Source organism: Vanellus vanellus, assembly GCF_965231255.1.
Source record: "Vanellus vanellus genome assembly, chromosome: 16".
NCBI classification, from domain to species: Eukaryota; Metazoa; Chordata; class Aves; order Charadriiformes; family Charadriidae; genus Vanellus; species Vanellus vanellus.
The window spans coordinates 13,766,344-13,778,943 of record NC_138921.1 but is presented as its reverse complement, the minus strand read 5'-3'; the positions used below and the strand labels follow the sequence as shown (position 1 = coordinate 13,778,943).

General features: G+C 37.9%; 1 protein-coding gene across 1 annotated transcript in view; it reads left to right on the top strand.

Moving 5' to 3' along the window:
* ATP2A2 (ATPase sarcoplasmic/endoplasmic reticulum Ca2+ transporting 2) overlaps positions 1-12,370 on the top strand; it is a 43,988-nt gene extending 31,618 nt beyond the window's left edge. Inside the window, exons 10-20 of the mRNA XM_082491426.1 lie at positions 2,839-2,941; positions 3,437-3,568; positions 3,664-3,786; positions 3,966-4,184; positions 5,515-5,850; positions 6,116-6,336; positions 7,393-7,595; positions 8,795-8,880; positions 9,260-9,393; positions 10,468-10,585; positions 10,703-12,370. Coding sequence (XP_082347552.1) covers positions 2,839-2,941; positions 3,437-3,568; positions 3,664-3,786; positions 3,966-4,184; positions 5,515-5,850; positions 6,116-6,336; positions 7,393-7,595; positions 8,795-8,880; positions 9,260-9,393; positions 10,468-10,585; positions 10,703-10,972 — 1,945 coding nt within the window. The 3' untranslated portion in view covers positions 10,973-12,370. The remainder of the gene's footprint in view (positions 1-2,838; positions 2,942-3,436; positions 3,569-3,663; positions 3,787-3,965; positions 4,185-5,514; positions 5,851-6,115; positions 6,337-7,392; positions 7,596-8,794; positions 8,881-9,259; positions 9,394-10,467; positions 10,586-10,702) is intronic.
* Positions 12,371-12,600: the final 230 nt, after the last annotated feature.

Here is a 12,600-nt window from a genome sequence, read left to right as displayed (position 1 = left end):
CTGCCCTCAGTAGTTTATTGGGCTTGGTGCATCTGTCCTTGAATAGATGTGTGTTTGTCTCAGCCTTCGGTATTTGAGCTGGTGTTAAACTCACTCTCTTAGGAAAGGAATGATTTGTTTGGTTTACTTTATTAGTTGCAAGTCTCTAGTAGTGGGGTAGTTGGTTCATCCTGACTACTTTAGGAATTTTTAGGGTTCTCCTTCTGGAAGGAGAGCATCTTCTTACTGGCTTGTTACAGCTTCTTCTACTTGGCGATTCTTCCGTGTGTTTTTCATCCCATCACTTCAGTTTTACATAGTAGAATTCTATTCTGCAAGTATGAAGTTGAATTAAGATTCAATTGTTGTGAACATCTCGACCTTGTGGAGTTTCACATGCATGCCTCTGACTCCATGCGATCTTAACTGATCTCAATAGTGATTATCTCAGTTTAATTTTCATAGCAGTTAAGTCCATGGTGTTCTCAGCAGCTGGAAATCTTAATTCCCCAATTCTCTTTTGTTTCAGAGCTAATTGTTGTCAATAGCTTGTGTTTTCATTTCAGGAGATGTTTACTTAGACAAGGTGACATTCTAGATCTTGTAAAGCATCCAGCTAATATGCTTTAGCTGGTCTCACAAGAACTCTAGATTAAACAAAATAATAAAATATAGTGTGGTGACAGATGTCGAGTATAAGACGACAGTCACCAATGTATGTTAATGTTCTATTTTTTACTTGCTGAAATTGGGGAAATGTGGACAAGCTTGTTAATTGCAGTGCATTCACGTACATAGAATAGAGAACATTCTGTGAAAGGGAAATTACCACAGAAAGGCTGTTATTGGAGCATAAGGAAACAAATAGCTACATTCTCAAACCTTTAGGGCTGACTTATTTCTGCATTTATGGACAGTTCTGTGTTGTTTTTTTTTTTTTAAATCAGTGGCTTTGTAAGGGTTTTAAGGTGACTGACTTCACCAGCTGTCACTGAAAGCAAAGTTTGATGGGGACCTTAAGAGGCAGTCTAGTCCATTGCACTGCCCCAAAGCAGGACCTGCTCTAGATATGAGCCGTTTCTGACAAATGTTTCTTTGTACTTAACTTCAGATATTGTTGTCTTCAACAGCTGTATAGGCAGCCTACTCTATTTCGTAACCATTAAGTGTTTTTGCAATAAATCAATAATTTTTCACTTACTCTCAAAGTATTTGATACATAAATTTCCTCTAAGATACATTCAGAGTATAAAATTACAACTGTTTCTTACTGAAAAACTAAAATTTCATACTGATTGATTTCCCAGGGGTGTTAGGAGATTGTCAAACAGTTTGGAGTGGTTTTGTCAGGTCTCAGCAGGTGCAATGTGCATGCTTACTTGCAAACTGGGAGTGTAAAACTAACAATAACTACTGAGAACTGTGGCAAAAGCTAGCAGATTGCATTTGACCTTCAATGGTCAAGGGTCTTTAGTCAAAAAAACTGTAGTTTTAAGAAAAGAAAAAAACCCGCCTTTATCCAGACCTGACCCCAGCAACTTAGACTCCATAGGCACATGCTGTTCTTCAGAAGTTGTTGATGAGGAACATGCAGGCAAGGCAGGGGGAAAAACCCTGGTGTAACAAATTACAGGTATTCAGATATGCTAGTTGTCTTCGAGTTCAGAACAGGTGAAAACAGGAATTAACTGTGACAGAGGAGGTGACAGAGCTGCTGTGAACTTGAGTTCAGCGTTTAAAGCCACTGCTTATGGCTGTGCAAAATTATATGCAAAATGAAACTTTAAAAACATGCTTATTTTTAAGATGCATTTTGTTCACATGCTGTGTTATACAACATTTGGAATTTGTTTGCAGTACTACAAGAGACTGAACAAAAGCTTACGTAATCGGACATGTCATAGTCTGTTACGAATTTTTATGGAGTAGTGATCCATGTCTTTGTACCACCAGACATCAGTGGTTTTTTTTTTTTTCCCCCTCCTTGAGGGCTTTAATCAAAAGGTGTTATATATGAGGTATGTCTTGCTAATCTTGATAAGGGGGGAAATAACAGTATTGAATACTGTCTTGGTTCTTTTATGTATACGGTAGAAGTATGCTAATCATCCAGAAGATGAATTAATTTACTGTCTGTTTCCAAATGTGAAAGCAGAGAAGTTGCTGCTTATTTGTGATGTCTAAATGGTGCATTACTCTGGGGAAAATGTACCTTCCCTCTTTCTAAAGAGGTCAGATATTCATCATTAGGTGTATATAACTACTAGAAAAGAGTATTTCTTTTCTAGTGGAATTGGTATTGTGAAATGACTTAGCTTTTCATTGGCTTAGGAGGTTCACGGGTAGTATGGATTAATTTTTAAGAAATTAAAGAGGCCAGGTCTGCTTTTATGCCTGCCCAGTGCGTGCATTTCGTGCACGGCAGTAAATCTGCAAAATATGTGGTAAGACTAAGGAAGCCAAGCTCCTGAGGTATCCCAACAATATCCCTCTTCTACTTGGAACTCTCCCACAAGTCCTATGCTTACTCTAATGCTGCTTTCATATACCTCTTCACTGAGTTCTTTACTTCTCTACACTGCTGTATGACTGTCACTGGAGGAATTAAGGTTTTGTAACTCGGGCAGTGATTTCATTGATAATCATGTCATTCCTTTCCTGACTCTTTGATCTAAACTTTAGAACTCACCTTGGTCAAACCTGCTCTTCTCAACAATTTCTGGTCCCGTAGTTCCAAGTCCATAACTAATAAGCATTGTACTAAATGGAAATACAGTAAAGGGATTAAAGAAGGGGAAAAGGTGACATGCTAATACTAAATAACTAACTTAAATCTCCCCCTTTTCTTCCTTTGGAAAGGCATAAAGATGACAAACTTATTAAATGTAGCCAGTATGATGGCCTTGTGGAACTTGCAACGATCTGTGCGCTCTGTAATGATTCCTCTTTGGATTACAATGAAGTAAGTACATATCCTGGAACAGAGGAGAGTGTGAGAATGAGGATAAATGTTTGTTCTCATCTGTCTATGCCTTTTAGTGGCAAATCCCCTTCTAGTCAAGGGGGGAGAGTATTTAGCTCCTCTTAATTATTAACTGAGAAAACTAAAGCTAGGCAGCAAGTGTAATCTGGAAGCTGGAGGTCTGTTGTGTAGAATGTACTTCTTTCTTCCTTTCCCTCACCTCCTTAAGGTTGCTGCATCTCATAATGACTTAATGCTTGATGATAACGTACTGACATTCTTCTCTGCTGGTCTTGAGAGTAAAGGCTTGAGATTTTCCTCTGGAAAGTTGCTTTTTTTTTTTTAAAAAAAAAAAAAAATTTTGCTTGTTTCATAAGCCATAGTAAGTCTTAAGCTTTTATTCCATCATGAAACTTGAACTTTTGTCTCTGGTAGGTTCCAGGTGAGGCTTAAACTAAACTCCTGTGTCTTTTGTTTGCTTTGTGTTAACTAAAGGCTAAGGGAGTATATGAAAAAGTTGGTGAAGCCACAGAAACGGCGCTTACCTGTCTGGTTGAAAAGATGAATGTATTTGACACAGACTTGAAAGGACTTTCTAGAATTGAACGTGCAAATGCTTGCAACTCGGTCAGTACTCTTTTATCTGGAATTAACTGGGGAGTGAGTTTTGTAGTATGTATTATCTTAATGCATTTTTACGTGTGTGTGTTTTTTTTAAAAAGGTAATAAAACAACTCATGAAGAAAGAATTCACTCTGGAATTCTCAAGAGACAGGAAGTCTATGTCTGTATATTGTACACCGAACAAACCAAGCCGCACATCCATGAGTAAGATGTTTGTTAAGGTCAGTTCCTCACTTGAGAAAGTATAGTTATGGAATGGCTGCAGAGGTGGCACAATACTAAAAAAGCACAACTAACTCCAGCTTGAAGATGAAGGAAGGACTTGGTAATTTGAGCAAATGTTATAATGAAAAGGGTTTTATTAAGCTAAATTACTTTTTTTTTTCTTTTGCTTCTGCAGGGTGCTCCTGAAGGTGTAATTGACAGATGTACGCACGTGCGTGTTGGAAATGCTAAAATACCATTAACCTCAGGAATTAAGCAGAAAATAATGTCTGTCATTAGAGAATGGGGAACTGGTAGAGACACATTGCGTTGCTTGGCTCTGGCGACCCATGACAATCCACCCAGAAAAGAGGAAATGAATCTTGAGGACTCCTCAAATTTCATTAGCTATGAGGTAAGTTTAGTAAAATACCCTTTTAAGATGCTTCTCCCTCTCCCAAGCTGGAGAACAGTGACTCCTTATGTTTGGTTCTTCCTTGAGGCAGTTAGGTCTGAGAATTTTTTCTTTCTGGGTGTTTTTGATGTCGACACAATAGTTAGCCACATGTGTGGAGGGAGTGCCCAGTTTAAGAACAGACTGTATGTCTCTTTAAAGAAACTTAAGGGATAAAACACCTGTCATGCCGACTTCATTCCCCTAGATTCTTTTGGGTTTAAAAGAAAAACACTTAATATGTGTTTGTGGTGGCTGTTATACATGCTGCTGTTTGGATAAAAGTGTAAGAAAAAAAACAGGCACCTGCAAATAGTATAATTTCATGTACATACATGAGGTCCTCAGGATGATAACACCTTAAGCTGTTTTCAGAGACTGACTGAAAAATATTCCGAAAATTGCATTGTGGTTTCAACTTCAATGATTTTCAGTTTGACATTGCTCAACTGCAAAACCTCTTTGGGGATTTTGTGATGAAACATACCTGCCATTTTGTGCTCTGAGGGTCAAGTTCACTTCCCTTCCTCCGTGCTGTCAGCTGCAAAAGCTCTGTCCATGATTATTATCTTGGCTACTCTGTAATTTTCCGATGAAATCTGTATCGAGGATTTAGAGGGGAGAAACGACAACAGTTGTGTTAGCATTTATGGCTTGTGTACTGTGCTCCTGGCGCCAATTACGAAAAAGAAAGACTTGACTGCTTGGAGGTTGAATTTGCAAGGCTGACAACTAGAGCACGCTTTTAAATGTGTTTGAAGCAAGATATGTTTGAAAAAGTAGGATCCCATTTCAGAGTGTGGTCATACTCTGGGAATTAACTGCGTCCTCCCATATATATGCCCATCATGTAGATGGTACCACGTAGCATTGCGATTCCAAAAGCATTAAAAATTCTCATTTACATCCTCTTACTTGTTAATGTGCATATAGATTTGTGACCTTTCGGTTCTTCTCTAGCTGTCTGAATTCAGTGTCAGAGCTAAAGTGCTGTGAAGACTTAATATGGTGAAACAGATAACACTTTGAAGTAACCCTTTCAGGAAAGAAAAACTGACACAAGAGCAAGTGTATAATGCATAATACACTGGTTTTTACCAAATGGCAGGATGACATAGGCCTTGGTGTCCTAATTGCTCAATGTAGCACCACAGAATATTGTGGACAGGAGTGAAGACAAATGTCACTACTCTGAGACATATTTAGCATGCAGGAAGAATGATTATTTCACTAGTGTCAGATGAGAAGTCTATGGGATCTTGCGCAAAAACTTGGTGTTATCTTGTTTCAGACTAACTTGACCTTCGTCGGCTGTGTGGGTATGCTGGATCCCCCAAGAATTGAAGTAGCTTCATCTATAAAGCTCTGCAAACAAGCTGGTATTAGAGTTATTATGATTACTGGTGATAATAAAGGCACAGCAGTAGCTATTTGCCGTCGCATCGGTATCTTTGTGGAAGATGAAGACGTTTCTACAAAAGCCTTTACTGGTCGTGAATTTGACGAACTTTCACTTGCTGCCCAAAGAGATGCTTGCCACCATGCCCGTTGCTTTGCTCGTGTAGAGCCTTCCCACAAATCTAAAATTGTTGAGTTTCTTCAGTCTTTTGATGAGATTACAGCTATGGTGAGTAATTGAATTTTTACGTGGTTTGAAAAGCAGACACTGTGTTTAAACCCAAATTATGCTTTCTCAGGCTAATGCCTTGTTCTGGAAAACACTTCTATGTTTCCCTGAACTCAAAACCTCAGAATAGCTCTGCACTGAAATGATTTTTTTTTTTTTTTTTGAGATCCAAAACCTCACTTAATGCAAAATTCCTTTATGGTCCTATGTGTAATTGCCCACCTTGTTTTTTTATTTTTTTTCCAACTTTAAATTGTTGTTTTAGACTGGTGATGGTGTCAATGATGCTCCTGCATTGAAGAAAGCAGAAATTGGAATTGCTATGGGTTCTGGTACTGCAGTGGCTAAAACTGCTTCTGAAATGGTTTTAGCAGATGATAATTTCTCAACTATTGTAGCTGCTGTGGAAGAAGGACGTGCAATTTATAACAACATGAAACAGTTCATCCGTTACTTGATCTCTTCCAATGTTGGAGAAGTTGTTTGGTGGGTTTAAATTTTTTTTTCTTTGAACTAGAGTAATGATGATGGAGTCTTTTTTGTTAATTATTACTTCCAGTATTTCTCACTAAAACCAGAGAAACAGGTTCTCCAGGTGTCATTGGTCATTGTGATTGGAAGTCTGCATACTTCTAGCCTAGTCTTTACTGGAGAATTTTAGCATAATACCAAAGATTCACATTGCATTGCATATAATATTCTAGCTCAGTAGGTGGCTAAATGCTTTACAATTATTTCTCATTGGAATAATTCTCTAGCATAGGAAAATAAAAACCTTAATCAAATGTTACAAGATCTGGTGTTTCAGATAACTTCACCACAGGTATAACTTAGATGTTTGTTTAACCTCAAGTTACAGAAGAATGTGTCTTCTGTGTCTTTGGAAGGAATGGTGACCCAATGCCACAGGATGCATTTCTGGTAACAGAATGTAAATATGGATCTCCTAAGAGTTGCTTATATCAAAGCATACTTTCTCCCGGAGTGCAATATAACACAGCAATTGTCTTGCCTTATTTCTTGTAAACTTTTAAAGCTGTCCTTCATATGGCTCTTGCTGCAGCCCCTGTTTGTTCTATTTATTCACACAGGCTTGGAGCCACAAAAGCTACATGCTCATTAAATTGTTGCAGGGACTAGCAGTAATCTAGCTAAATGAAGCTTAGTCATTTGAGCTAAAATGCTATTATGTCTGTAAAAGTTTTAGTATCTCTTTAAAAAATGGCTTGCAAGCCTTTATGCATGCATGTCTGTATAGGTAAATATATACATACAAGTAGAGTGGGGGAAAAAATAAGGCTAAAGCAGAAACTCTTCTAAATTTCTGAAGTTACCAGAAGAAAAATAATGCTTCAAAACTTACGCCAGTGGTTAGAAGTGTTTGCTCTTGGATATGTTTTAGTTTTCTGAATGTGAATGTTCAGCTTGTGGATAACTCTGTATGAAAGAACAGAAGTGATGCTGCAGGCTTAAGCTTAAGTGTTAAAAGGACTTATTTACATGCACAAGAATAAGCTTATAATTGGTGGGGTTTTTTTATAGTATCTTCTTGACTGCTGCCCTGGGTTTTCCTGAAGCTCTAATTCCTGTCCAACTGTTATGGGTAAACCTTGTGACGGATGGTCTCCCTGCTACTGCTCTGGGCTTTAATCCTCCGGATCTTGATATCATGAATAAGCCTCCACGCAACCCTAAAGAGCCACTGATCAGTGGATGGCTCTTCTTCCGTTACCTAGCTATTGGATGTAAGTAGTAATAGCTCTTTTATTTTTTTTCTTAAGTAAACTTAAGCAGGTATGTTTTTTTGAGACTTGAAAGCAGTTTGTCTAATCTCTTTGTATGCTGAAATCTTGAAAGCAAGCACTAGATGTTCTGTGGAACTGGTATTCTTACTTTATTTTGTTTCAAGATTCACACTTTGTTTTGCACATTTGCAGGCAGTGCTGCGATAAGAACAGTAAAGTGAGGTTTTTTTAATTTTTTTTTATTGGTAGCAACTGAGGCACCATAACAGGTTGCATAACATCAGTGTGACATTCACTGGATTAGGCCTTCAAAATTGTCTTGTAGTGGATGGTGTAACAGTCCTTATGAGAGAAGCCCTTCAGGAACAGGTTAATTTAGGGCTGAGTCTGACCTCTGTTCTCAAGAAGCTGCCTACTTGCCTTTTCCCATTTGGCTTATTCCGGGCTGAAATGCTTTTAGCTCAAATCATTGAGACAGCAGATTTTAGCTTGTCCATGCAATAACTCTCAGCCTTAGGAAGATGAGCATGTTGTGGGACTGGGATTGAAGAACCAAGACCAGCAATTAGTGAACATGCTGTTGAGGTCATATGTAGATACATGACAGTTGTCACTTTTAGATTTAGAAGTAGTTCTAATCTATCGTTTTTGTGCTTAAGTAGAAGAACACAGCAGGTTTGCTGGCATGGCTATAATAGGGGAAAATAAAGGAATATAAGTTTGTGAAAGCAGTAGACATAGCTATATTTAAGGTTTAAATCTATAGTACTGTAAAGCTAGAATAAGTATCTATATGGATACTTAATGCACACTGTCTTCATGCCAAAAGTTGTGACCTTAATTTTCCTACCTGACTTCATAGATCTTTAAAGTAAGTAAATCTCAGTATTAGTTAGTGTAAGTACAGACACGTTTCATTCTGAGAGGTAAAAAGAAAGATTGCAGGTTGATCATTCCAAATGATTTCATTGTATGCCTTAAGTTCTAGCTGTCAACTTCCGTAAGGAGATATTAGTACAGTATTTAATTGTTATTTAAGTTACAACTGGTAGAGCAGATTTCTTGCACAGGAGATAGATTAATTACAATCTATTTTTTTTACAGTACTGGAGATCTTGAGCTAGAAGTTCAAATGTGGCAAGTGAGATTTTCTTGCTTGAAGTTCACAACACTGAAAAAAGCACTTTGTTTTCTTTAAGGTTATGTTGGTGCTGCCACAGTGGGTGCTGCTGCTTGGTGGTTTATCGCTGCTGATGGTGGTCCAAGAGTTACCTTTTATCAGCTGGTATTTGCGCAGTTTAATATCTTTGGGGGAGGGGGGAGGGAGATGCTTCTTTCATATTTGTTACTTGAAATGACTGTAGAAAAACAGTAGGTTACAGTAAAGCTATATAACTTTATATTTTCAGACTTGTTTTACGGTAAAACTTGATTATGATTGATTAGTCTTAAAACTCGGGTGTGGAGGTGGGATACCTAAACTTTCACCAGTTTTAGAAAAAAACAACAATTAGTCCTTCAAACTGTTTAGAAGCTTAAAACCAGTGCTTATAGGAGTCATATTAGAAAGTTCTCGTAATAGTCAGTGCTTATTTTATAACTGCCTATTTTACATCTTAAAAGTTAACAAGCTGTGGAAGTGAGTTCATGTTGTTCTGTTCTAGAGCCATTTTCTGCAGTGCAAAGAAGACAACCCAGACTTCTCTGGTGTCGACTGTGTGGTTTTTGAGTCTCCATATCCAATGACAATGGCTCTTTCTGTACTTGTCACCATAGAGATGTGCAATGCTCTCAACAGGTTTGTATATCCAAATAGGAAAGCAAAGCTTCTGCATAGCTTATCCAAAATCCCACCTTTTGTGCAATTTGTTTCTTAGCGTATGGACAGCTCAACTAATGAAGAATGAGTCATATTTCCTTTCTGAATCCTGGTAGTGCAAACAAAATGACTCTCTTAGATAACATTTGAGATCTCTTATCATAAGCTTTATTTTTAAGTCTGCCAATTCACTCTGGTATTTTACTAAGCGCGAGCAACTGAAATATTTTCCATTATTTCTAATCTAAGCTTAATCAATCAGATTATCCCTCCTATGTTGGTATAAAGTGATATCAAGGAGAACTAAAATAAGAATGCTGAAGATATGGAAAATAGTTTTTCCTGCCCTAAGGGAGTGTAGGTTTAGCCAATTAATATCAGATTATAAATGGAAACCACTAAATAGCACAATGTCAAGGGTATTTTTCTTCAAATAGCTTAGAGGTCAGTTAATTTAAAAACAAATAAACTTTAAATACAAGTGTACTGCCATAGTCCTACATAGTAAGATACTGATCTACATCTGATGTTCTGGATCTCAGCCTCTTCTACAGCATAGCCTAAATGCAGATTGAATCGGAAGAGCAGAATTAAAGAACAGGCATTAAGAAGGTGCAAGTACTTGACCTCTGTATAGCCAGTCTTTACGTGAACTTCAGGAGAGGGTGCAGTAGGTCTCCAGGCATACAACAGACTGGGGAGGATTCTGCCTTATGCTGCTGTGCCTGTCTTTCCCTTACCCCCCACCCCTCTACCCCATGGAGAGAATGTTGGGGTCTTAACAAAATAAGTAGACTAGATCAGGAATGAGCAGAACTCACAAAAGCTTTCAAGAATAAATGTGAGGCTGAACTGAGACTGCTTTGCTAAGCAGACTTCCAAGGTAGTTTAAAGTTGCAACATAAAGATACCAAGATATGGTTTATATATATTTCCTTTGTTAGTGGGATAATTGTGAGTTGCCATGCTGCTTTTCTTTCCAGCTAGTTTTCTGATATGCTGAATTTCCTATTGGTGTCTTACTTACACATACATACCATGTTTCTGTTGCAGTTTATCAGAAAATCAATCCTTGATGAGGATGCCCCCGTGGGAAAATATCTGGCTGGTGGGCGCTATTTGCTTGTCCATGTCACTCCACTTCCTTATCCTTTATGTGGAACCACTGCCAGTAAGTGCATGTATCGAACACCCATCCCTGAAATTGGAAATAGAGCAAAAACTTGTCTGGAGCTTAAGGCAAGGGATGGAGTCAGAGAAAAGATGTAATGCTTGGCTTCTCTTTCAGATTATCTTCCAGATCACGCCTTTGAATGTGACGCAATGGCTGATGGTATTGAAAATCTCACTACCTGTCATTCTGCTGGATGAAACACTTAAATATGTGGCCCGTAACTACCTGGAACCTGGTAAAGATAGTGTGCGGCCTGCCACCAAACCATGTTCTTTGTCAGCATGCACCGAAGGAGTTTCCTGGCCGTTTGTGTTCATTACTATGCCTTTGGTTATCTGGCTTTACAGCACAGACACTAACTTTAGTGATATGTTCTGGTCTTGACTGACATGGTGACAAGTTTTACATTCAAAGAAAAAGTTTAACTTAATTTTTTTATTGTTTAGAGCAACTGTCTATTTCTGCTGAATTTTCACATGAACATATTTGCCGGTGATGGAGGTTTCATAATCTAGATTTTGGTTTTTTGCTTTTTCTGACTTCAGTGGGGGCAATATATTCCTCTTTTATACACAGTTAAAGTGTCCATTGACATGTACAGAGAACTAACACTATTTTATGCAAATATTTTTTTGTAGATGAAAAGCATGTACAGTGTTCTGTTCAATAGTCTATTCATCATGTAAAAAAGTAGATTTTTTTTTTTTTTGAGCCAGCGGACACTATCAAACTAAATTGGCAGCAGATTTTAGGGAATGAATGTGTGTCGTCTAAAACTAAAAAAGCATGTAACTGTTTGTCTTCTGCATGATCATCCAAACTTAATTTGTCATAAAGTCAGGTTTTATTAATAAGCAGAACTTTCTGCACTGGGTAGAGAGTCCTGCTACCTTGGTCAGGATTTCTTCTTGGTTTCCCCTATTCCTGTTCCCTCTCTCTTGGTTCTTTACTGTCCTTGTTTACACCAGTTTCTGTATGAGGTATGCCTAATCTTGCTCGTGCAGAGAATACCATTCCAGGTGCGGCCTGCTGGGGTTCTTCCATACTCTCAACACACGTAGGGTTGTTTTTTTAAGATTATTTATTTGTCTATTGTATTTTACTGTAACAGATCTTATTTTGCCAGTTGCCCATTATGTAGGGATAGGGAGGGGTATTTCTGTCTACTTCAGTCTAACCCGAGCCTTTTTAACAAAGACAATCTGTTTTAATTCCATAGAGGGTTTAAGTTGGCTTTTAATACTTTATTTACATGTGTTGGATCCTTTCTTTTTTTTCCCCCACCCCACCCCACCCCCCCTTAAGATCAAAACTTGTAATGAGACCTGGAAAAATAACTTGCACTGCATAGCTAGAAATTGGATTTCCTACACTTAGGGCACTAATGATCAGTTGTATACATGGAGTTACTCTGCTGGCCTGTTGGTAGCCTGACTTGAAGTAACAAGCTCGTGTGTGTTTTTTGTAAAATCTGTAAATAGCACATGACCAAATTGAACATATTGTATAGAACTATTTTTATTTTAATGTGGCACTAACCACCTTCATTATTACGGTAAATGTTAAAGCATGTTTTCAAATTCAGTCCTGTATCAACAATGTGTAAGTCATTAACAGTCCTAACTGTGGTGTTTTTCTCCAATGCCTTCCAACTTTCATCGACTAAAGTGAGTATTTCTCTTCCATTTCACCATGCCAGTGGTGACTTGCTGTAAAATAGCATATGCTGTATACATGTTGAAGAATAAATAGTAATTTCCTTCATTCCCATGCTGTGTTTTGTCAAACTCTGCTGTGCTACATTATTATCACCACTTTAGACTCTTGTTTTGTGGTCTGAAGCTCAAATTACTGATTCCAAAGGCAAAGCACTTGCTTTTGGTTTAATGTATCTTAGGATCTTGTTTTGTAGCACCTGGGAGCCTTAATGCCCCAAGATCTTACAGCTTTTGGTCTTAAGTTTGAGACAAAATTGGATAAATCTGTGACTTAAGACACTGACAGCTGTTCAC